This window comes from Protopterus annectens, chromosome 1.part0 (genome assembly GCF_019279795.1).
Source record: "Protopterus annectens isolate FY-2018-M chromosome 1.part0, PAN1.0, whole genome shotgun sequence".
Classification (NCBI taxonomy): domain Eukaryota; kingdom Metazoa; phylum Chordata; order Ceratodontiformes; family Protopteridae; genus Protopterus; species Protopterus annectens.
Genome location: NC_056725.1, coordinates 758,255,701 through 758,282,431, shown reverse-complemented (window position 1 = coordinate 758,282,431; position 26,731 = coordinate 758,255,701). Strand labels below are relative to the sequence as shown.

General features: G+C 43.6%; 1 protein-coding gene across 1 annotated transcript in view; it reads right to left on the bottom strand.

The window, feature by feature from the left end:
* Window positions 1-1,293: 1,293 nt before the first annotated feature.
* SERAC1 (serine active site containing 1) overlaps window positions 1,294-26,731 on the bottom strand; it is a gene marked incomplete in the record, with an annotated part of 923,851 nt that continues 898,413 nt past the window's right edge. Inside the window, 1 exon segment of the mRNA XM_044063262.1 lies at window positions 1,294-1,935. Within this exon segment, the coding sequence (XP_043919197.1) occupies window positions 1,796-1,935 (140 nt within the window).

The window sequence follows — 26,731 nt, the reverse complement described above, 5'->3', positions numbered from 1 at the left end:
AACAGGCAGGAAACAGGTACAGCAAACACTTATAAATGCTATGAATCAGCTACTACAGCTTACACAGAAGAATTTGCTACAAATAGTCAGATAGTAACAGGACATAGGACCCTAGAGATATAAAGACAGAGACTTGGATCAGCTTACACTTCTTAAAAAATGCCATAGTCTCTGTTCCATTGCCTAGAATCCTGGTTTGTTAGAAAAACAGACTGGAATATCAAGACAAGGACACTGCTGCCTAGTGGTGCACATCTTGGTCTGGCCCTGTGCTGATGCCTAAAATTCAGAGTCCAGTTATAATGCAGTGAAAATGTCCACTGACGTCTGCCAGGGTGAGAGACTGCTATACTGCTGTTGGCTTATGAAAACACAATGACAGTAAGGTATGTGGAAAAGCAGAGGCCAGAGACAGGAAGGGTAGGGGTGAGGGTCAACAAGACTATGCCTCACCAATATTGGTAACCTCATAATGGGGTTAACTAAGGCCTCATGCTCTCTGGCTCTGGACTCTTTCAAAACCTACTTTTTAGGTGTATTCATTTTATACTGCCAGTCTGTCTAATGCTTGTTATAATACAGAAGGCTGTGTTGTGGGGAAAAGGATGGAAGTCTCTAACATACGCTTTTTAAGCTTGAGAAAGTCCAGAGGTTGTAGGCTATATATAATAAGGTTAATCTTATTAAAAGCAGCATAGTGTTTTGCAAGATGATACCAGATTACTCTCACCAAAGCAAAACAAGCACTGAAGATGATGGTCATTCAGTAGAATTTGTCTCACAGAAGCATATTTGATCTTTTCTGGGCATGTTACCAGCTGTGGAAGCATCTCCGCAATCTCAGTAGAAAAGGGTCAAAATCAGTTCAATACAAAACAGTAAAACTGGTAAATCAAGCAATATTAGTAGAAAGAGGGGAAAAAGATTACCAGATTGGGAACACATTGCAATAGTATAACAGACACCAGGACAAAACGGACAGACTACAGACTGTTTTGTTTGTGGGAAAATACTGAAAATGGAGACTACCTATTGATTAACCTACTAAAGTCTTTGGGATGGGGATAGGAAATTGGCCTGCTTTGGAGACATCTTGGAAATCAAGCTGGAAGAACAGACACCTGCCTGAGGCTAATTCCCACTCAGGACAAATGACACTGCAGCAGTGATTCTTATGATGAATAGATGTGCAAGTACATGAAATTAAAAAAAATGATTCTAAAACAAGATATTTTGAGTGCATTACATCTGTCCTCTTTTACAGGTAAATGAAAGACCATCAACTAGCCAGGAAACAGGACATCATCTTTCTTTTTCAATATATAACATAACATACAGTGTCATAGATTATCAAATATCTTGAAATGTACAGAAATTCTTCTAAGACATTCAAAATGGTTTGCATACTTTACAGTAGTTTGGATGTTTGTTTTAGTATGTATATTAATACAAATAACTATTTTAATTACAAAAAAGTAAAATCAGTAAGAGCCAAAATATGCATTTATGGCACCAGTTATATTTATATTGCCATATTCCCCACATTTTTCATTAAGAAACTTTCTTGGCACATTTTGTAAGAATTAGTAATGTAAACACAAACACAAAGTGAAGTGCTTTCTTAAAATAATGATTACATAATTCACTTTTTTAAAGAACACAGTGCAATGTCTGAATTAAGTGCTTGAATTAAACCTGATCTAATAAAAATCAAAGCAGCTATCTTTTTCAACTTATGAAGTACTCTGTTTGGAAAAACAAATTAAAACTTTTAGTGACTACACATGGACTAATGTTATTTGTCTTTCAGTGATTTTCCTAAAGCACCAACGATGAATTCCAGTGTGCGCTGGTACAGGAAACTGTCTTTTTTATTTGGTTTACAGATATTTAAGTGGTTAACCTCGACTGGAATCAAGTCACCAACACCCAAGTCTAGAGGGACAGAAAGGAAGAGAAATAATTTACACTAAGGTGCAAGTTCTAAAATATTACATCTTATTCAAGCAATAATCAAGTTCAGCTTTCACAAAAATTAATTTTTTTGTGATACTATTTTTAAATGAATTTGTAATATGCAAATCAATTAAGAAGTCTGCACTCTAGAATCTGTCCACTTATCACACAGTTTCAGTCTCTTCCACACAACCTCACATACCTGCATGTGTAGAAAAACAATCAACCACTCTATTTACTTTCTAATCACCTTGTTTCTCAACTTGGCATTTGCATGGACTTCTAACAAGGAAGGTTGACAGCGACTCCCAATCACCACAAAGGTAACTTCAGCTGAAGAAAGGATCATGCTACTTATGGAGGACTTGCAACATGGTGAACAGAGCCTTTGTTTCATTTCAGCAAATGACTACCCAGTATTTACTCATCACACTTAAGTGGCAACATTACTGCACACTATTTTTGATAGTACCGAAGTACAGACTTTTACTTTAACAAGTTTTCACTGGTCAAGAACCTAGGACACAAGAGGTAGGGCAAATGTAGCTAGGCCACCAATAATCCTCTAACTAATGCATGATTTCCTTGTCTGATAATAAAATTTAAGGGATAAAGTTACGTAGAACTCTATTGCACTGCAAACACAGTCATCAAAAATCCAATGACTATACTAGCCTACAGATCAAAGGTCATCCTGGTTAGAGATATGGGTACTTTTCCGTTATCAGGGCAACAGTTCTAATGAGTGATCAGAATCTTACGACACGCTTGCAATGAAAGGAAGTTATACAGTCTCTACTTTTACTTTCTTTTATTCTTCTTGTAAGTAGTCTCTCATTTCATGCTGTTATGCTTTTCATATTATTAACAACTCGTGGATTCCTTTGTGTAATGCTTCTTGAGAAAGATATAATGAGGGCTTGTGAACTTCCATCACCTTTAATTGTATTGTGGGTACTCTGCAGTCCATGTTGAAGCTTTTGGAAATGCATAGTTTTTTTATACTTTAGCCATGTTTAAAATTGGGAGTGTGACACTCAGACGAAACTGTACTTTCAGGTTCCTTCAGAGGGGAAGAGCCTAGTGGGTACAACAAACAGTGTGCACCTATAAACAGCGAGAAACTTTTCTTTGGGTTGTACTCAGATTTTCATATTATGTTTCGCATACAGTCGTGAACTGTGTTACACTTCATGGAAACAGCATTGTAAAAAAGTATGAGAGACTACAATAATGTAAACCCACTCCAAACAAAGCGCATTTTGCATTTGAAGTTGTACCACAATTGGCTCGTCAGTCCAAGATTTTACTATAGGGTTAGCACCTCTTCCGCTTTGGGCACTTTTGCCATTTTTATTTATTTAGGTATTTATTTTATTTATTTATTGCAGGACACATGCCCTGACATTTTAGTTAAACTATTTCTTAACTTTTCCTTAATAGTTACAAAACAATTGCATTTATGATTCTGAAATGCCTAAATGTTATATGGGATACCGTAAAGCAACTCAAATGCTACAAGAACGAGCTTTACTACCTGTGGGTACACAACTGTCTATCTGTAATTGGTTCAGGTAATGGTCTTCATGCTTGTAAGAGAAGTCCCTTTTCAATGGAGAATCGTCCCACATCAGCAGCAGCTGTGCGATCATTGCGAGCAAATTAGAACTGTTGCCCCAATAATGGAAAAGTACCTAGATATGACCATGAAAGTAAGGTACTGCTTAACGTATATGAGTGCATCCCTTTCAGGAAAGTGTTTTGCAGAATACAAGGCCAAATGTACCCAGCATGCACATGAAATATAAAATTGTGCAACGAGCACAAATCACTATTGCATCCTCTTATAGTGCCTATTAACCTGCCTGCCCATCACATCTATATTTATCTAACCTAGCAGACATTTTTCTGTTTGTGTGCATGCAGGCAGAGCAGCAACACACCGATTCAACAGGAGAGTAAATAAATAAAACTACCCAAAAGATAATGGCAGCAGCAAAGGCTACCAAGTGTACTGCAGAACAGCACTACAGTAAGTATTACTGCTGCTTTATTAGTGCACAGCAGTTAGCAGGACTGGCAGGCTTTCACTTTCAGTTGTTTTCTGCCATCCTCTTGCCAGAACTGTATCTTGGGATAAGAACTTTCTAACAACAAAATTTAAAAGTTTTCCCTGATTTTGGCCCTTTGTCCACCATTATTTTTGGCTTTGTCCAGAATTCATAAGCAAAGAAGCTGAGAGATGTACGTAGATATGCTTTCTTCCTGCGACAGGTGGTTGGGGTTGGTTCACTAGGTGACAGAAAATTCAAGGCACTCATCAGTTTAAGAGTAGATTTTTACTTGATGTGTTTAAACAGAGATGCAGCAGAAACTGGAGGGCAATGAGACCTCCTACTTGAGTCAAGCAGACTTCAAGAAGTGCTGCTGAGATGCATGCTTGTCATGCTAAACTGTTATTTAGCTTTACTGAATAAAACAAAGAACTCTCACATATCCTACCCTTGAATTTAAATTGGCACTGCAAGCATGGATGCTTTAATATTTTCAGTTTAGTAATGATACTGTGAGTTTTCATGAGAAATGCAATGCAAACAGAATCTGCAGCTGTAGAAAAAAGGTAGATGACAGATGATATATTACCTCAACACTCAGAATGCAGTCATTCATGTTTTTTTTTTGTGTGTGTGCAGGTAGTAAGATCAAACTGGTGGGAATGGAAACAATAGTACTTCACAAATACCAGGATGTCAAAAGTCAAGCCCCACTGCCCCTTTCCCATACTAGAATATGTCAGTTATCTCTTACTACTCAACTTATAGGATCTCTGTTATAAGACACAGGCCTAAGACATCTCTTTTGGCTAGCAGCACCTGAACACGACATATTTATAAAGATAAGTTGCATGAAAGCCTGTTTTCTTTGAATGTAAAAAAAAAAAAAAAAAAAAAAAGTTACTTAATAAAAACCATCTCCATCCAAACCATGACCTATGTATCGATAGTGCTACTTCATTTCATTTTAAAGCTCTGATGTGCATAAAGTCCACTGGAATTGTGGGTACACTTTAAGACAATTTGGCCAAGTGCATGATGATTGGTTCACTGTTATTTACTACGACAGAAATCACAATTATGTTTTTTTTTAATTGTGGTGAGTGATCGTTTTTTCTTGTGGCTATTTATAAAGTAAAATTTCAATTATTAGTACTTTAATGGATGGGTGAGAGTATGAGAGTACAGGTAAAACAAACTGTGTGCATTATTAATTTTTGAGCAAATTATTATATTGTTTATTCTTCAACAGGCTTTAGGTATGTATGATACCCACATTTTACTTTGTCTTGTTATTTTGAATATTACATGCCCTGGCATTATAAAATTGATGGCATTCCAATGAAAAATTTTAGGACTGTATTACAATTTATGAAATGTGTGCAATATACCACATTTTATTTGAACTACAATCCCAGTAAGGTTGATAACTTTTCTCAGTGGGTGTTCTCCCACTTTTACCACAGCATTTTAATTTTTTTCTCCAATCATCATCAGATTTTTGGCAAATGCAAAAATTTAATGAAAATAAACAATCTAAACTGAAGTTGGTCCCTTAAAATGTAACTGTTTCAGGCCATTGTGGCAGAGTTTTGTAGTTCCCCTCCTATCATTGCGGTACTTACCTTATTCTGAAGCACTCTCTCAGAGGTTGATACTCCAGCCCCTTACTCGTTAATACTGGCAGTTATATCTTGCCAAAATCTAAGGAAAAACAGTTTTCGCCTCCTTTTATCTCTTTTTACTAATACTACTGCGTTATTATGTAGACTCCTTCTGTACCAAAGTAAAAATACTGTTTTACGACACTTGAGGTTACTTCACAGGCAAGTTGACGTTTGCTTTTCAGTAACAGCAGAGCCCAGGTGGAACAAGGACTCAAAAGGGAATCTGCACCGCCAGTCTGCCAGCTCAAAATTAGATTGGCAAACAGTCAACTAGGATATTGGTTTAGATATCCCTTGTTACCCCACTAGTTACAATTTTACGTCCAGAAAGGATACCAGCAACTTTTGTAACAGGATATGTTAGATAAGCCAATTTGCAATACAATGCCAACACAAGGTTTACCTTAAGTTTATCTTATTTTTCAATAATACCAGTGTGTACGTGTCAAAGATGAGCAGTGTGCATTGAGTGACCATTATTCACAGCCTCTAATCCTTTCAAAGTAGTCTACTAGCTTTAGGAGACAGAACCCACCCTTCACAAAACCAGACTGACTGGGATCTAGAACAATTAAGTTATCTGTGTACACTGTCTGAGGGCACTTAATCTGATAAAGACTGATTACTTATTGGCTATGAGCAGACTGTTGAGGCATGTTGGAAGACAGAAGAGGACTAGGGTCGTCACATCCTCAGAGACTGGAGGAAAACTACAACAAGAGACCCTGATGATTTAAGTATGAACTGTTTATACAGTAATACTCCGAGGTTAGGACAGATGATAGCTAACCTAGCATAACTTAGTGAAAATATGGAAATAGGCTTTTTTGTACAAAGTAACAATGATTTCACACAACTAATCTGTAGCATAACTATACAAAGTCACTTGTCATACTACACTGGCAAATTGTAACACTGCAAAAAAGCTGCAAGGCTCTGAAAATTACTTTTTAAGTTTGTGTCACAGAATGAACCTAAGCTATATGGGTTACGTCCTGCTAAGGACATAACTCGCCAGCTTCCAACTTCACAGCACATTCCACACATTCAAACTGTTAGTCAGCTGGAGCCAACTAAAAGTTAGGTTTAGGTGCAACCCCCCCCAACCCCCCCACCCACCACCACCACCATAGCTTTCATGTCAACAGAAAGAGGGTGGCTAAAGCCCTGAGAACAACAATGTTAGGAAAATAACAATAAATGACTACACACTGGCACAGACACACAAAAACATGGGAGGTGAATGGAAGGAGTGGCTACTTCAGCAGTGATTATTCAAACAATTTCTGACAACAAGATTTACACATCTTTACTAAGTTCTTCATTTCATCACTGCTGCAGTAGCCTAAACTATATGGACAGATCACCATAGCTTATATAAACTGGAAAGTAGTAGTATGAGGGTCCAGGAGCCCATGAAGAATGGTCCTAGAAAAACCTGTTCTAGACCTGGAGAAGGAATCTAGTTTATAGTGTTTGGTAAAAGTGTGCACAGAGGTCCAAGTTACTACTCCTAGAATACTTAGAATCCAATCCTTTTGAAAAAGCCACAGAAGAAGCAGAGACCCTGGTAGAATGAGCCTTGACTCTGCCTGTAATTGATTTGTTGTGGTGGAAATAAAGCATAAGACAAACATTTGAAAACAGTCTGTTTTGACAATGGTGGTTGTTCTTACCTTTACAAGAAATGAACTAATCAGAAGTTCTGAAAGATTTGTTCTGTCAAGATACTGTCTGTGCTGTTTGTGAACATGCAAGTTACAAAGCATCCTTTCTGCATCATTTTTAGGCCATGGAAAGAATACAGTGAGATGGATAGCTTGGCTTAAAAGTAAACTCAGATACCACTTTAGGCATCAGAGGAGGATTAGTTCTCACAGAAACCCTACATTTGTGGAAAAAGAGAAGGCTGACCCCATCCTAACAGCTTGCAACTCAGAACCTCAAGCCAGCCTGATGAGCTTGGTTCAGATGTAGCAAGAGTTATTTTTTTCTAACAAAGTTAAGATCCCAGGGAGGAGCAACCTGTTTTCTTTGAGGCTTCTAGTGCACCACCCCTTTTAAAAAACATATTCACATGAGAGTGTATTGAAAGAGGGTGGATTCACTGGCAGACATGTTGAAATGGCTGGCAAATAAACCATACTCAAAGAATAGGTTCATAAGTGTATACTAAGCTAATGAACACTAGGGCCTCTATAAGCCTAGTAATGCAACCCAAATGTGACCCACAAATTTGATTTATACAGGGAGTAATTTACTGACTGCTTCAGTCCATTAGAGACACTGGTGTCAGATCAAGGGTGAAGTTCCAATTACCAATCCACTGGTCCAGGTTGTGCTTAAATAAGGTTAGGGAGTAATTTTGCTTCACATGAATGGGGAGCCTGTTCCAGAAAATGGGAGTTCTCTGAGAAACATATCTGTGTCTTATTTATGTCACAAACAAAATTTAGGTCTTTTGATGTAGTAGTTCTGATGTTTGTTTTGCAGATATGCAAAAGGTTCATCAAGACAGGGTCCAAGGATGCCTACTATCATCACTCAGAAGTCTGTATGACACCAAGTAGAGAGACAGGGCCTTGAAGCAATCTGAGTTGGGCATTGTTTACTCCTTGTACTGCTTCTGTATGGAACTTTTGTGAACGTTCCAGTTGCTGCATATGTCTGGTCAGGTACATAACTGAAGGGGGCATAATAATCTATGACGGGTCTGATGAGGGCTAAGTAAAGTGGTACAATGCCCTCTCTGGAACTAGATGCATGCCCTTCCTTATAAGTTCAGCAACACAGAAGGATTTTCTTACTACCTAGGAAACATAGTGGTCAAAGGCTAGGCTACTTTCTACATGATTTCCTAGACCCCTGACTAGTGAATCAACTTTTGGGGGATGTTTTATTGATGATGTAGTTACCCGAGGTGGCTACCTTCCCAAAATATATAATGCATTTTTGGTAATGAGTTTTGCACCATGGCTTTGGCACCAAGCGTTTGTCTGTTAGACTTTCCTGAAGGGTGTTCTTGTCTTGGAGGATTCGGTGACTGCTCCCCATTTGCAGAGAAGCAAATGCCAGCAATCCACTGGTGACCAGCCTCTCTACAGACGTGGCCTCACCAATCCTGAACTCTTAGGTCCTGTCTGTGAATCAACTAGCTATCCATAGTGTTATAAAGGGGTTTATACTTTGTTCTGTAAGTTTGTTGACAACGTCCAAGTGACGTTCTGTATCAAATGCTTTAGCCAGATCAAGGTAGGCAGTATACACTGGTTTCCCTCATTCACTGTCGCTGTGACTTTTTCAAGTAAACCCACCAGGTTTAGTAAGCACAACCTTCCTTTGACAAAGCCAAACTGGGATGGATCCAGTGTCTGGAGGTCTATGTCGTTGTTGGTAAATTGTATGATAATTCTTTCCATGGCTTTGCAAATAAGACCAGTCAGAGTAATGGGCCTGTAGTTTCCATGATCTGTTGAAGGTCCTCCCTTATGAAGGGGAATGACTCTCACAGTCCTCCATTCTCACGGCACAAAAGAATAAGTTATGTACTCAGCATAACGTTCGATGTATGTAGTCCATCGTGCCTCACATTCTTACCCGTGGGTTCGGAGCCAAATGTCGGCTCTGACTCGGCCAAACTCTTTTAGCTCGAAGTCTTTCTATTGGCTGGGCTAAGATGGTATCCCATGCTGCACTGCTCTCTATCCCCAGATCTAGTTTGCTGCAAGCACCAGCACTCATTCTCCATGCATAACACCACCTAAGGAAAGGAAGAACAAACCAAGAATGAAGGGAGCTCTGAAACCAGACCTAACCTCCAGATCCTCCAGGACAGGGGAAGGGGGGGTAAGTAAGAATGTGAGGCGAGATGGACTACATACATCAAACGTTATGGTGAGTACATAATTTCTTGATGTTATGTAGTCCAATCTCGCTTACATTCTTACCCCGTGGGACAGCGTCCCTAGCACCTAAATCCTGGGAGGCTCAGTGGAAAATACTCCTGAGCACTGTGGAACCAAAGGAAGACCTGCCCCTAGACACCACATCCAACTTGTAATGAGTAACAAAGGTGTGAGGAGATGCCCAAGTAGCCCAGCACAAATATCATCCATAGACAACCTAGCTTGAAAAGCTGTAGATGTAGATACAGACCGAGCAGAGTGAGCCTTCATCCGGAACGGTAAATCTTTACCCCCCGAGGAATAAATGAAAGAAATACAACTGGAAATCCACCTGGACAACGTGACTTTGGAAACAGGAGACCCAATTCTGTTTTCCAAAAAGGAAACAAACAACTGATCAGATTTTCTGAGGTCTTTCGTTCTGTGCAAATAAAAACTTAATTGTCTGTGCACATCCAGTTTGATGACATTTGAATTCTGCCTTGTTTGAGAACTGGGGAAAAAACACTGGCAATTCAACAGATTGGTTAAGGTTACTGACTGACGCCACTTTGGGAAGAAAAGAGGGGTTTGGTCTGAGAGAAACCCTGTCCTTATGAAAAATCAAATAAGGGGGTTTGATAAATAAAGCTTGAAGCTCTGAAACGCGTCTGGCTGACGTGATGGCCACTAAAAAGACAGTCTTCCAAGTTAAGAATTTTAAATCACAAGTGGCTGCAGGCTCAAAGGGGGGGGGGGGTGAAGTAAGACCCTGTAGAACAAAGTTTAAGTCCCAAGGCATAACATGTTCCGATACCGAAGGACGAAGTAACAAAGTGCCCTTCAGGAAAGCCTTACAGAGTCTATGTGCCATCAGATTAGGCTCGTCTGCGACATGAAAGGTAGAAATCACCACCAATTGGACTTTAATGGCTGCGGCCGGTGAACCCTGGTTAAAGAGCATAGACAAGAACTCCAATACAGACGAAATTGGAGCTGTGTAAGTGTCAATCTTTTGGGCTTGTGCCCAGATTGAAAACCTCTTCCATTTGCTGTAATAAATCTTCCTGGTCGAGGGCTTATGAGAGGAAGATAAAATATGAACCACCTCCGGTGAAAAATGATGAAGCCTAACTAATGACAGAAGTGGAGTAGCCAGGCTGTCAACCGGAGGGTCTGAAGAGAGGGATGGAGCTGCCCTGACATGTGTGTCAGTAAGTCTGGTTGTGGGTCCAGAATCCAAGGAGCATCCATGAGACAGGGATGGAGAAAGGGGAACCAAATTTGACGAGGCCAGTATGGGGCAATCAGAATCATTCTGCTTCAAGGATTGCGCTTTCTGAATAACCTTTGACAGCAAGGGGACCGGAGGGAAGGCATATAGTAGACCGGAGGGCCAATCGTGGACTAGAGCGTCCCTGGGTGACTCCCCCTGAAGGGGGATCAACGTGAAGTAGCTGCTGCATTTGGCATTGAGGGGGCTGGCAAAAAGGTCGCAGCAAGGCTGACCCCACCTGCAGAAGATCTGTTCCGCAACTTGATAGTTCAGGGACCACTCGTAAGGCATCAGAATAGCTCTGCTTAGCTTATCTGCGATCGCACTGGACTTCCCCGGAATGTGCGTTGCCACCAGAAAATGTTGGGAAGACACTGCCCACTGCCACACTCGCATGGCCTCTCTGCAAAGGTTGTAAGACTTGGTTCCTCTCTGCTTGTTCAGATAACCCACCACTGACATATTGTCTGAGTGGATTGCAATAGTCCCGAGAGGAAGAAAACTCTAGAGTGCTTGCAACGCTAGTAGCACAGCTGTCATCTCTAGGACATTGATATGCAGATGCATCTCGTTCTCTTGCCACGTGCCTTGGACTGTCCTGCCTAGAGAATGCCCCCCCACCCCATCTGGGAGGCATCCGTGGTCACTGTGGCAACCGGGGGGCGCAGGAACGAAGGGCTTTCCCACATTCAGGTTGTCGGAGCAAAGCCACCAACTGAGATCCTGTTTGCACCTGTGAGTAGAATAGGGTGAGAAAGTGGAAGACCTTGAAGAGACCACTAGGCAAAGAGTAGTCACTGAAGGAGCCTCATATGTAACCTTGTGAGAGGGACTAACATAATCGTAGCAGCCAGTGTCCCCAACAGTTGGAGGACCCATTTTGCCTTCGCTCTTCTCAGAGGGAGCAAGGCGTGAACTTGTTGTTGTAGGACTCTGATTCTTTCCTGAGGTAGAAATGCCCACATGAGGACGGTGTCTATAAAAGTGACACGCTGTGAGGGCAACAAGGCAGATTTTTCCCAGTTCAATGTGATGCCCAACTGCTGACATAGGTTGATAGTAGCGTCCCTGGTCTGAAGTAGTAGATGCCTGGTGGTGGCAGTAAGGAGCCAGTTGTCCAGATATGGAAATACTTGGAATCCCTAACGTCTCAGGTGAGCAGTCACCACTGCCATGCATTTGGTAAACACCCTGGGGGCTGTGGTGAGACCAAAGGGCAGGGCTCGAAACTGAAAATGACTGGCTCCCAGCCGGAAGCGTAGGTGACTTCTGGATGCCCTGTCCATCTTTATGTGGTAGTAAGCATCCTTGAGGTTGATGGAGCACATCCACACTTCTTTTCCCAACAATGGGAGAATAGACTGCAATGTGACCATTCGGAACTTGGACTTTTGCACATGGGTGTTCAATTGACTGAGATCCAATATGGGTCTCGGGTCCCCTGTCCTTTTCGGCACCAAAAAGAATCTGGAGTAAGTCCCTAATCCGATCTGGTCTGAGGGGACATGTTGGACGGCTCCTTTTTCTAGCATCAAGTGCGTAATCCCTTTGACTGGGTGGAACATCTGGGATTTTCTTGATTGGAGGGGGTTTTGATGAGAAGGGGATGACATATCCTCTGGAAATTATTCGTAGAACCCATTGGTCCTGGGTGATGTCTTGCCAGGCCTCCAGGTATAATGAGATTCGACCCCCGACTGGCTCCGGAAACACACAGTCGGGCCTCCCATCAGGAGCGGCAGTAGGGAGAACCAAGAAAGGAATTGCAGTCTCCCGAGTTGAAGGGGCCTCCTCTGCCCCTAGGGCAGTGTCTCCCTGAATAACCACCCCTTCCCCTGCCTCTGGAGGGGGGCTCACCTTGTGCACTGGGAAAAAACCTCTGTGATTTCTTGAACCACATTTTGCCTCCCCTCTGGGCCTTGGGATAAGGCCTAGAGGGAAGAGAAAAACGGACTCCTACGGCAGACAGAGTTTTTCCCTCCTGCTCATACCTGGTGAGTGTCTTTCACCTTGGTTCCGAACAAAGAGGAACCATCAAAGGGGGTGTTGGTGAATGAAGACTTGAAGGCCTCAGCAAAATAACAAAGGCGCATCCAGGCCTGCCTCCTAAGAGCAACTCCTGAACTTGCTGCCCTACTCACTCCTTCGGCTGCATAGGAGATTAGCCTCATAGAGGAGTTTGCAATGGAACTGAGGGTAGACATCTGAGCATTGACCGTCTGAGCCACCACCTCAGAAAAGTTACCCGTGAGAGTATCTCCAAGCTCCTTGAGGAGATCTCTCTTGATCCATGTAAAGTGTGATAAATAATTCAGTGAACGCAAGGTAAAGGTCGCTGAAAAAAAAGTACGCTTCCCGTACCGGTCCATGGTCCTAGACTCCTTGTTAGGGGGATGGACGGTGGAAGAAGTCTCGGCTAATTCCTTCTCAGTGGCAGCTGCCACCACCATGGCATCCACAGGGACTCCCTTGGACAGAAATTCCTTACCAGGAGGAGCAGACAAAAATTTATTAGGTCTCCTGGGGACTGGTTCCACAGAGTCAGGGGTTTCCCACACCCTTCGACAAAGCAGATCCAGAAGCTCGTCGAAGGGTAGAGATACCCAGGAGGTGGAGGGCTGAGCACCAAAGGCCTTCAAAAAGACAGACTCCTCCTCGGAGGGGGCTTTGGATGGCCAGTCACCTCTCTGTTTCAAAATCTCTAGGATGTCAGAGAAAGAAACATCCTCAGAGGATGACTTGGGGGACCCCTCAGATTCCTCGAGGTCAGTGTCTGATGTGAGAGACTCATCCTGGGAATCTATGTGCTTCCTCTTGCACGTCTTCTTTCTGGGTGGCTCAGAGACCTGCACCAGTGTAGTAGGGGACAGAATGACCGACCCACATGATGCCACTGATGACCTGGCCAGCGCGCTTCACATAGCCTCGAAGGCTGGTCCCCCCCCCTAAGTCCGAAGAACGACCAGCCTCTGAAGCCACGACAGGAGTCAAACTTCGCCGTGCCGAAGCACCGAGAGGGAGACTAGGAGCCTAGAGGTGTCCCGAAGCCTCTCCCTCGGGTCCGACCGAAGAATCCTGAGTCCTGAACCCCGTGGACGGCGCTGACTGGGTCAGAGCAGTCGGCACCGATAAGCCAGGAGGGGCTGTCGGAACCGACCTAGGGACATCACGCGGAGCAGAGCACTCCGGCTCCGAAAGCTGAGATGTGCTCGGAGGAGGAAGTATCGAAGCAGGTTGAGGGACCGGCTCCGGAGCCGACTGGGTCGGAGCCGAGAACAATTTTGCCAAAACCGATGACTGAAGGAGTCTCTGCACCACTCTATCGACGTCCATATCTGATAAGGTCCTGGAGGATTTTGAGGATAGAGAAGGAGATCGAGACCTCCTCTCCGAAGGGGACTTGCAAGGAGGGGATACTGGCCTAGTGCTAGGTGATCGGCTCCGAATAGGTTCCAAGAAAATTGGAGCCGGAGCAGGTTCCATAACAACTGACACTTCCTGCGGCCCCGAAGACAATGGAGCTGAGGATGTCGAAACAGACTTTGCTATTTTCTCTGGTGGCTCCGAGGAGACTGATGGAGCCGGAGATCTCTTTTTTGATTTAGAAGATTTAGCCTTAGAGCTGGAAGCACTCTCCAGACCCTCCTCGAAGGAGGGTTTCAGAAGTCCCTTCAAAATCAATTTATTCTTCCTTTCCTGAAGAACTCACGGACTAAAAGCATGACAGAAGCTGCACGACTCCTGGAGATGAATCGCTCCCAGACAATATACACAGACGGAGTGTCCATCGGTAATGGACATTTTGTAACTGCACCTAGAGCACTTCTTGAAGCTCGAGGGCTTGTGCTCCTTAGTATCTTTGGACATAGTTAACCAACAATAATAAAGCACCAAGACAATCAAACACTGAATAAAAGGAAAAACGGTCAAACAGTCACAAGGCGGGAAAAATCTACAACACGCAAATACCACAAGATCTCTAAGTTAAATGATCCCTAGACACAAAAACGAGGGAGAAAGGACTAATACCTCTAATTTAAACAGTACTTAGTCCCGGTAAACTTAAAGGACACAAGGAAAGCAAGGAGACAGACTAGGTCCTCTAACTGAAAACGGGCCTAGCCCGTTGGAAACTAGTTGGATACCATAGAAAAAAAGATCCAAAAAAATTTTTTTACAAGACAAGAACACACAATAGCTATTAAAATAGCTTTTTGTTTGCAATAAATTTCTCTGATAAGGAAGAAAAAGGGTACGTAGCTACAGCCAAGAGTGAGACCACGTCCGAGCTACTCGAGCGGCAAACAAGATCTGGGGATAGACAGCAGTGCAGCATGGGATACCATCTTAGCTCAGCCAACAGAAAGACTTCGAGCTAAAAACGTTTGGCCGAGTCGGAGCAGACATTGGGCTCCGAACCCACAGGTAAGAATGTAGGCGAGATTGGACTACATAACATCCTGTTTTAAAGCTATAGTCACATAGTTACTCCAGGGGCCCTGACAGGTCAAAATTTATACTTTTCAAGAGGCATCCAGGGATGTTATCAGGGCCTACTGAGGCCATGTTCTAGGTTTTAGCAAGCAAAGCCAGTATGTACTCCCTGGTTACAGTTGAAGGGGTTATGTTTGAGGGTATTTCTTGGAAGGGAGGTTGGGGGATGAGCCGGGGATAAAGTTGGAACTAAATTTGTCTGCAAATAGCTTCGCTATATTGCCAGGCTCAGTGACTGTAGCACCATTAACTACCAGTTCAGCACACTGCTGTGTGCTGCCCTTGAGTTTCCAGATATAGATGAAGACGGCCTTATGGTTAGTTTTCACATGGGAGGGTTATCTTAACCTCAAAGTTGGCTTTGTTTCATCTAATCAGCCCCTTTGTTACCTATTTAGTTTGATAAGAGTTTTTATGGGAATTAACTTTTTGACTTTTGTCATAATTTTTTTCCTTTTGTTGTATATCCTGTTTAATTTGAGAAACCACCAGGGCGGTTTGTTTCTGGGGGATAGTCCTGGACTTATTTAGGTAAAGCAGCCTCTATGCAGCTACTGATATGGTGTACAGAGTTTGAGAGCAATTCAGTGCAGGCTACTGTCTTCTTGGGTTTGGAGGGGCAGTGAATTTTCACAAATCATCACTTAATACGAGGCAGTCTGTCTGCCAATAGCTCATAACGGCTACTGGCTTTACTGGGATTACACAGTTGATTTTGATTTCAAAGGATACAGCAGTACGGTCAGACTTTACCAGGGAGGACGAGACACTGGGGGTGGGGGCTGGGGTGGCAGCATTCTACCATATTTCTGCATATGAGGTCCAGTCTGTTGGACCCTCTAGTGGGTGTATTCTTGGTTTGGTCAAGGGTGTTTGCATTCCAGGAACCTGTGTGCCTGTAGATTTGAGGTCAAGTAGGATTCCCATCTGAGGCCATGATAAGACTCATACAGTAAAACCAGAGAAACATTACCCCTGAATAAGTGGTAAAACCAAAGAAACACTACCACTGAATAGGTGGTGGTTCTTAAGTTGGCCGCAACCAGAAAAACTTTTCCATTTGCTAATAACTGATTTTCTAGTAGCAAGTTTTCTTGCCTTTATTACCTGCTACACATCTCCAGAAAAAAGGTACCTAAAGGTATCAAGATCCTACCATTCAGGCGGTCAGATGCAGTTGTCTGAGGTCAGGATGTATCAAACACCCCTCCTCATGTGTGAGTAAACACAGTCTGTGAGGAAGCTTGTTGTAATTGCCCCTGGCCGTTTCCAGAAGAAGGGAAAACCACTGATGCCTGAGCCAGCAGGGAGTCACCACTATGAGTTTTGTGGATTAAATTCTTCAGAAATACCCTAATATTAGTGGATGGGGTGGAAAAGCATACAGAAACATTCATGTCCAAGGAAAAGAAAAAGCATCTACTTCCAGGCCTTCTTGCAAGGGAGTCTTCGAGCAACATTTTGCCAAATGATTGTTTAGACAGAACACAAAACAAATCTATTTGAGGTATTCCCCACAGATGGAACAATTCTTGGAAGAGCCTCTCATTCATGAGGACATGTCCTGGTCTTGCTCAGCTTATTTGCCATACAGTTTTGCTTTGACATAATGTAAGAGGTCTGTAGAGTGAGATTATGCTGAAAAGCTGTATCTCAGGCTACCTTTTTCCTAGCTAAAATAGAAACACTTTAGAGAAAAAGTACGTTTTCTGTCACAGAATTTAAGTGGAAGTTTTTTCCCCTCTTAAGGGAACTTATCTGCCCAGAAATGGAACAGCATTATGTGACTGTCGACCCTCAAAAGCCCAAAAAGGAGAGCTCTCTTTTGGTGATAGGAAAACTCTAAAGGGTTCTGTGCCAAAAAAGAAGTTATGTACATACCATAATGGTCCATGTGAGTTGTCCCTCTCGCCCTCATTCTGTACTGATGGGTTCGGAACCGATCCTCAGTTCCGACTTGGCTTACTAAAGCTCGAGGTCTTCAACCAGTTTGTGGCCTACTCCCTATCCCAAGATGCTCTGGTGCCTTCCTCAGATCTTGTTTATTGTATACTAATGGTCTTATGTAACCCCCTAATATTTATATGACCAGAAGGGGGTAAAAGGACAACGTATGCCAAACAACCTCTTGATCCTCTAGAAGCCAAGGCTGGGGGTAGGAGGGGGGACATAAGAATGAAGGTGAGGTGGACAACTCACATGGAACGTTATGGTAAGTACATAACTGCTTTATGTGAAGTTGTCCTAGTTCACCTTCATTCTGTACTGATGGGACAGCGTCCCTAACACAAATCTTCTTGGGTGGTTCACGGCAGTATATTCTTCAGGACAGTGGACAAAGAGGAGGCACTGTCCCTGGCGGCCAAATCTTCTTTGTAATAAGTGATAAAGGTATGAGGCCTCACCCATGTGGCTGCTGACAAATGTTATCTATTGGCAATTTAGCACAAAATGCAGAAAAGTGGAGACAGCCCTAGTTGAGTGAGCTTTTATTTTGCCTGGTAGCTGCTTATTTACTGATTTATAGGTGAAGGAAATGCAGTCCGACAGCCACCTTGATAGAGTAGATTTTGCTACAGGCGGACCTTTTTTTGCACTCTGAAAAGGATACAAGTAGCTGATCCGTTTTTCTGAAGTCTTTTGTTCTGTGCAAATAGAAATGCAACTGTCTATGAATCTATGAACCTCAAGTTGGTGAAACATATATTCTGCCTTATTGCCATACTTGGGGAAAAAACTGGTAATTCTATGGACTGATTCAAATTATAATCTGAACATACTTTTCGTAGAAAGGTTGGATTTGTTCGGAGAGACACCCTGTCATTGTGAAACAACAAATATGGTGGTTTTATAGAGAAGGCTTGTAACTCCGAAACTCTCTTAGCTGAAGTAATGGCCACTAGGAAAATGATCTTCCACGTTAAGAATTTTAAGTCACTTGATGCAGGTTCAAAGGGGGAAAGAATTATTCTGGACAGTAAAAAATTCAGGTTCCATGGTGGTAGCAGGGGCCTAATGGGTGGCCTCAAAAGATCAGTGCCTCTCAGAAAAGCCTTTGATAGTCTGTGGGACATAATATTCGGTCCTTCAGTCCCAAAATGAAAACTCGAGATTGCTGCTAACTGTACTCTAATAGTAGCTGCAGCTGCTCCCTTATTAAAAAGCTTCATCAAGAACTCAATTCTGGAAGTTACACGTGCTGAATAAGGATCAGTATGATTCTCTAGTGCCCAGATTAAGACTATCTTCCATTTGCTGAGATATAATCTTCTGGTAGATGTCTTGTGAGAAGAAATCAGGATATGTTGTGCTGCAGATGAAAGGTTTTTTAGCCTGGCTAGACCTGGAATTGGAACAAATAGCTGTCAACTTGAGGGTCTAAAGGGATGGATGAAGAGCCCACACAGAATGGATCAGATCATCTGATATGGGGGTCCAGAATCCAAAGCTCTTCCTGAAGATGAGGCTGTAGCAAAGGAAACCAAATCTGGCAAGGCCAGTAAGGGGCCATCAGAATTAATGTCCTTCCCAGAACACTGACTTTCTGAAGAACTTTGGGTATCAATGGAAAAGGGGAAAAGCGTAGAGGATACCCAGGGGCCAATCTTGTACAAGTGCATCCCTTGAGGATTCTCCCAGAGGGGAGATTAGGGCAAAGTAGCTGCGGCATTTTGTGTTCATGGACATGGCAAAACGGTCACAGCAAGACTAACCCCATTTTTGGAAAATCATTTCCGCTACTTCTTGTTTCAGGGACCACTCGTGAGGCATTTGAATTGCTCTGCTGAGTTTGTCTGCTATCACGCTGGATTTCCCCGGGATGTGCGTTATCAGAAAGCATTGAGAGGAAGTTGCTCATCTGCCATACTCTCAGGGCCTCTCGACAAAGGAGGTAAGATTTGGTTCCTCTTTGTTTGTTTATATACCAAACAACTGACATGTTGTCTGTCTGGACTGCAACAATTCCTATTGGAAGAGTGTGTTGAAATGCCTGCAATACCAGAGAAACCACTCTCAACACTAGGACACTGATATGCAAATGGGCCTCATGATTCTGCCATGTGCCTTGGGCTGTCCTTCCCTAATAATGCCCCCCCACACTATCTGGGAGGCATCCGTGGTCACTGTGGCTAGAGGGGATGGGAGAAATGAAAGGACTACGTAAGGTCACTTGCTCTGAGTACAGCCACCAACTTAGGTCTCTCCTGCAAGATTCTGTTAGCATTATCAATGTGACATTGGAGGTTCCTGCATAGACCATTGGGTGAATAACAGCCACTGTAAAATTCTCATGTGCATCTGAGCTAGAGGGATTACACTGATCGCTGCTGCCATCATACCTAATACTTTGAGAATTGTCCCTGCTTGAGTCTTCGTTTTCACGAGGAGGTCTCGAACCTGTGCTCGAAGGGTCTTAGTCCTGTCTTGTGGAAGTTTTATCATCATCATAATAGTGTCTAACTCTGCGCCTATAAAAACAATATGTTGAGATGGCAAGAAGGCAAATTTTTCATAGTTTATTGTAATTCCTAAATGAGCACAGAGATTCAAAGTGGTGTCTCTTGCTTGTGAAAGTAGATGCTTGGTGGTGGCAGTTAGGAGCCAGTCGTCTACATAAGGAAACACCTGGATTGCTAAATGCCTCAGGTGAGAAGTAACCACTGCCATACATTTGGTGAACACTCTGGGGGCTGTAGTGAGACCAAAGGGCAGAACTTAGAATTGGTAATGACTGGTTCCCAACCGAAAGCGGAGGCGACTCCTGGATGGCCTGTCCATTTTTATGTGGTAGTACGCATCCTGGAGGTCTATAGAGCACATCCAATTGTCTTTTCCGAGAAAAAGGGAGTATCGACTGCAGTGTAACCATCCAGAATTTTGTCTTTTTTACAGATTTGTTTAGTCTGTGAGATCCAGTATGGGTCTCCAGTCCCCTGTTTTCTTTAGAACTAAAAAGAAAGTACAGTTGTGTACACTTACCATAAATGTAGATGTTCGAGTGTATTCACTGTTGCAGTCATCACACTTGGGTTATCTGCCTGCAGGTAGCCCTCAGTCAGCCCGAATATCAGTGTCTTGGGATTTCTGCGTCGGATGCTGTTCCCTCTTCCATGACGTCAAGTCGTCAGGGGTATAAAACATGCAGCCGACACCATTACATCAGTTTTTCTTGCTCCAGATGTCAGGAGCCCCCAAAATAGGAAGCAATTACATGGTGTGGAACACCTCCAGTAAAAAGTAAATACCACTGCTATAAGATATGGGCAAAAAAGAGGATGGGTAGAAAGTATAGAAAAATCAGGGGGCTGGAAGGAAGGTAATAAGGACTGCAACAGTGAATACACTCGAACACCTACATTTATGTTAAGTGTACACAACTGTACTATGTTCTTCATGTTTCACTGTTGCAGTCATCACACTTGTGTTGATTCCCAAAGCTAAGGAAGGGTGGAGGGAGTCAAGAAGTATTACGGCTGGCTAGCAGGCCTTGTAAGACTGCTGTAGCAAATCCAGCTCTGGATTTAGAAAAGATAGGTAAGTGGTAATGCTTGGTGAAGGTGTGTACTGAACTCCAGGTTGCATCTTCCAGGATGTCCCTGGTAGGTACTCCCCTGAGAAATGCTGTAGAGGCTGAGGTAGCCCTAGTGGAATGGGTTCTGATCCCCTGTGGGGTAGGTTTTCCATGGTGCTTGTAGCAGAAATGGATGCAGTGTGCTATCCATTTGGAGATGGCTTGCTTTGAAATGGCCTTGCCCTCTGCCCCTGTAGCAAAGCTGACTAGCAGCTGGTCACATTTTCTGAAAGGTTTAGTCCTGTCAAGGTAGAACCTAAGCTGTCTGTGCACATCCAAGGAGTGCAGGATCCTTTCCCCCTTATTCTGAGGATTAGGAAAAAAGGTTGGTAAATGGATGGATTGGTTTAAAGCCACACTGGATACCACCTTGGGCATAAATGATCGGGTAATCCTGAGGGAAACCCTGTCCACATGGAAGATAATGAAGGGTTCCACGGCCATAAGGGCCTGTAACTCGGACACTCTTGGCTAGAAGTAAGTCTGTTTTCCAAGAGAGGAATTTTAACTCTGCTGTAGCAGCAGGCTCAAAAGGGGGAAGCGTGAGCTTCTCTAGTACAAAGTTAAGGTCCCAGGCAGGAGTGGGAGCTCTCCACAGGTGTCTTAAATTGTTAGCTTCTCTCAGGAACTGCTTGACCAGAGGTTGAGAGAAGAGGGGTGGCTCAGTATTGTAATGAGCTGAGATGGCACAGGCATGAATCTTAATTGATGAGAAGGATAGGCCTTTGTGGAGCAGCTTTGCTAGATAATCTAGGATTTGAGGTAAGGTGGGCACGGCTATGTCCCTTCCCTGAGACTGGCTCCAAGAACAGTATCTTTTCCACTTTTCTGAATAGTATTTGCAAGTACTAGGTCTCCTGGCCTCAAGGATGACATCCAACACCTGTTTGCTGAGGGTTGCTGGTGATGTATTCATGGAATAAGCCAGGCTGCTAGGTTCAGGGTCTGCATCTGAGGATGCAAGATCTGGCCCTCCTGCTGGGACAGCAGAGAGGGAGTCTGATGCAGGTGCCATGGTGGCACTGTTGTCAGACTGCGTAAAAGTGGGTACCAGTGCTTGCATGGCCAGTCTGGTGCAATAAGGATTGTCCTTGGCTTGTCCTGTTTGATCTTGAGAGGTACTTTCGAGAGGAGGGGCAGAGGGGGAAAGGCATAGATTGAGAGGTTTTCCCATGTAAAGAATAGAGCATCCACTTTCCATGCTTGGCTGTGGGGATTTCTGGTGCAAAATTTTCTTAATTGATGGTTTTGGGGGGAAGCAAAGAGGTCCACCTCTGGTGTCCTCCATCTGAGGATTAAAAGCTTGAATGAGTTTGGTTCCAGTTTCCACTTATATGGGTCCATTACATTTCTGCTTAAGTCGTCTGCCAGTGAATTTTGTTTGCCTGGCAGGAATTGAGCTTGCAGGTGAACTTGATTTCTCCAGGCTGTGTTCCACAGAGCCATAGCTAACCTGCAGAGTGGGTAGGAATGAGTTCCCCCCTGCTGGTTTATGTACCACATGACTGTGGTGTTGTCTGTCTTTATCAAGAGTTGTCCTGGAAGTATAAGGCACTTGAAGGCTGTCAGTGCATTCTGTACAGCTAACATTTCTTTTTGATTGATATGCAGGTGCATTTGTCCTGGGCTCCATTTGCCTTGAATGTATTTGCCTGCCATGTGAGCCCCCCCATGCATAGTCGGATGCATCTGTTGTCAGGGTTTGGGCGGCGGGGAGTTGAGTGAAAGGGAGTCCCTTGTTGTGGTTGCAGGCCTCTGCCCACCAAAGGAACACTATCCTTAGGCAAGGAACGATAGGAATCACTGTTTCCAGGTCCTGAGAATGTTGACGCCAGAGACTTTTTAAGCACCATTGAAGTTTCCTCATATGCAGTCTTGCATATGGAATTAGGAGAATGCATGAGGCCATGAACCCTAGGGCTTACAGCATTTTTCTTGCAGATAGCTGGGTTTGGGTGGTCAGTAATTTGTCAAATACACCTGCTTTTCTGGAGTGAGGAATGCCATCTGGGAAGTTGTGTTCAAGCTTGCGCCCAGGAATACAATTTTTTGGCTGGGTACCAGATGTGATTTCTTTTCATTGATGATATACCCCAGAGAAGTTAGGAGTCTCTTACAAATGTCAGGTGCTGAAGTAGCAATTCCTGACTGCCCACCTGAATAAGGCAATCGTCCAAGTATGGGTAAATTTGAATGTTTCTCTGTCTGCAGTATGCAATGGCTGGAGCCAGGTACTTTGTGACTACCCTAGGCACAGTAGATAAGACAAAGGGAAGTGCAGAGAACTGACCGTGCATACAGCCTGCCCTGAAATGTAGATATTTCCTGCAAGATTCCCTTATGGGGATGTGCAGATAAGCTTCTTTTAAGTCTAGGGTGACCAGCCAGGAGTCCTTGGCTAGCATAGGAAGCAGCTGTTGTAGTGTAAGCATTTTGAACTTTGGTACCACCAGGAAGGTGTTGAGAACTGACGGATCCAGGATAGGGCGCCAAGAGTTCTCTTTTCTGGGCAGCAGAAACAGTCTGGAGTAGAAGCCGTGTCCCCTTTGCTCTGTTAGAACAGGTTGAATAGCCCTGATACTGAGAAGAGAAAGTACTTGCTTTTGGGCCTCTGCCCACTGGTTTGGAGGAGGGTCTGGCAATCGCTTGGGGGTGGCAGTGAGTGGAAGTGGAATATGTATCCCTGGGATACAATGTTTAAGACCCACCGGTCCTGGGTAATGTATTCCTAGTTTTTTGCATGCAGGGCGAGCTTTCCTCCTAAAGGTGCAAGTATTGGGCATGGCTGGGAAGGATGAAGGACGAGTCATTGTGAACTTTTTCCAAAAGGGGGTGGCTTACCACTCCCTGTTTTTGAGGTGCGAGCACTCCATTGTTTAGATCTATGCATACCCTGAGACTGTAGTCTTTGTGGTCTGTTGCCCCTGGGTTTGGACTGAGAAGGCCTGGGACGGACTGAAAGGGACCAGATTTTAGAAGGCCAATGCCTACTGAATCTAGGTGGCTGTAGCTATAGGTTCATAGATTTGTACTAAGCTAACAGCCCTTGCGAGCCATTTTAAGCCTAGCCAATTATCCCTTGTGAGACTCAAACCCTGCACCTTGTGTTTGTAAGGCAAACACCTTAACCTTTAGGCCACACTCCCAACCCCAATAAGTTAGTACTAGGCTCACTGCCCTTATGGGCCATTTTAAGCCTGGGTAATTACCCCATGTGAGAATCGAACCCTGCACTTTGTGTCTGCAAGGTAAACACCTTAACCATTATGTCAACCTCCCAAAGTAAGAAATCTTTAACAAGTTTGCATAGATTTAGCTTTTCCCTCCATCTTTACAAGAACTACTACTGCTTTTGTGCCAAAGAAACATTCTTGGTTTAATGGAGCATCTAGTAATTTTGCTTTGACATGGTCGGGCAAGATTTGTTCCTTCAGCCAAGCATGCCTTCTCAGAACAGACCCAGTGATAGCAGCCCTGCAAGATGCTTCTAAGGCATCGAAACCACACTGCAAAGTATGTTTAACAACTTGGTTTGCAGAATGCATCAACTCTTGTAAATCTTTATTTTCTGCACCACCAGGAATCAACAACATTTTTTGTTTAATTAGTTCCATATTATGCTGCTGGTACTTCAACATGTGAAACTGGCAATTTAAAGCCTTGATGGCAAGAGTAGCAGAGGTATATACCTTCTTACCCCATCTGTCTAAAGCCCTAGAATCCCTGTCCAAAGGGGTAAGGTTTTTGGCTGTAGTAGCCTTAATAACTTTCGGTCCTTGGGAAATGGTTTCTGGATCCGCAGTAGGATTGTTAAAGAGAAATTAGTACCCATCAGGCTTTCTAGGAGCTAGAGGTAAAGTATCAGGGGTAAGACCTGATTCCATGAAGACATCATCTACAATATCCAGGACAGAGGGTCTAGCTAGAGGCCTGTGCTGAGGCAAGTCTAAAAATTCCCAGAGTCTCTTTTTGGACTGAGGGTAATCCTGGCATTCCCAGCGGAAATGTTCTCTTAAGGTATACAAGGTTTCACCGAAAGAAAAGTCCTCTGGAGAGGAGGCAGAGGGAATGGAATCCTCTGCATTTGAATCCTCATAGGTGGATAAGGATATGTCCTGGTAATCAGAGGGGTCAGGGTCATCGGACTCATGGTCTGCAGAATCAGAAGGAAAATCAATTCTTTGTCTTTTAGAGGGGGAAGGCTGGCTTCCCCTAATTAAAGTAATAAGGTCTTCAGCCATTCTAAGCATTTGTTTCTGAGGCATGGGAGCTTAAAAATGCGCTTTGGTTGTTGGTTTCCTAAGCATAGTGTGAACTCTGGGCCTGAGAAATGTATTAGTTTTAGTCGAAAATAAAGTAGTCTGTTCAATACTAACATCAGAAGGTCTGACTACACCCTCAGTAGCCGGTGCCTGCACAGTGGCTCCGGACCCATCCAAGGTAGAGACATCCGCAGTTTCCATAGTCAAAGAAGCATCTTGTGGCATACCGGACTCTGAATGGGTCTCAGTAGAGGCCTGTGAATCTGTAGAAGCGGGTATCAGAGGCTGCGAAAGCACCTGAGTACAGGCGGACTGGCAACTAGCTTAATGGAAGCGTTGTCGTTAGTTTTGGACCTATGCAGTCTGTCTCTGCCTTTATCCTTACGTTTTTTCGGAAGATCAGTAGTCGGATGGCTTAGCAAAGCCATTTCGGAATATGGAGAATGAGAGCAAAATAATTTAGCACCAAAGATAGCCTGACGACGAATAGTTTGGGCGTTGAACAAGGCACAAAACCGACAGCGAGGAATGTTGTGGTCTGGGCCTAAACAGGTGATGCAGTAAGAATGAAAATCTCTGTGAGGTATTTGCTTTCCACAGGCAAGACAATTGTTAACTTTTTCTGATATCGGTTAGAGCATGAAAAAAGGATCCCCAATGGGGTACTTAGTTTTAGAAGACTTCAGGTTTGAAACTCGAAAAATGAAAATTTAAAGTACCGGCCGACCGGCACTTGCAAACTGCTTCTGCTTCGGGCTCCCGCACGGCAAGAAAAGCTAATGTAATGGCATTGGCTGCATGTTTTATACCAGACAATCTGACGTCATGAAAGAGGCGACAGCATCTGACGCAGAAATACCAAGACTCTGGTATTCGGGCCGACTGAGGGCTACCTGCAGGCAGATAACCCAAGTGTGATGACTGCAACAGTGAAACATGAAGAACATCCTTGAGTAAGTCCCGGATTCTGTCTGGTCTGCGGGGACTGATTGGATGACTTTTTCCTAGCAACTTCTGAACTTCTATGGTTGCTTGATTCCTGTTGACTGGGTAGAACATCCAGAGTCCTTTTCATTAATGGGGGTGGCATGGAAAAGGGTACAGAGTTACCTCTGGATAGGATACTCTGTACCCACTTGTCTTCTTGAAAGGCTCTCTGGGATTTTCAAAACCACATTTTCCCTCCATTTTGACCCTTGGGATAGGGTCTAGAAGGTATGGAAAAATGGACTCCCATGGCAGAGACAGTCTTTCCTTCCTGTTCACACCTGGTTAGTGTTTCTTTGACTTTAGGCCCAAACAGGGACGAGTCATCGAAGTGAGTGTTAATGAAGGATGACTTCAAGGGTTCCGCAAAGTTACACAAGTGCATCCAGAAATGTCTCCTAAGGACAATTCCGGAACCTACTGACCTAACTCACTCCATCGGCTGCATAAGAAACGAGCCTCATGGATGAGTTCACTACTGAATTAAGGGTGCAGAGTTGGGAGGCTACCTTGTCTGTTACCTCCGCAACTAATGAACCCTGGAGAGTGGCTCCTAGCTCCTTCAGGAGATCTCTCAGT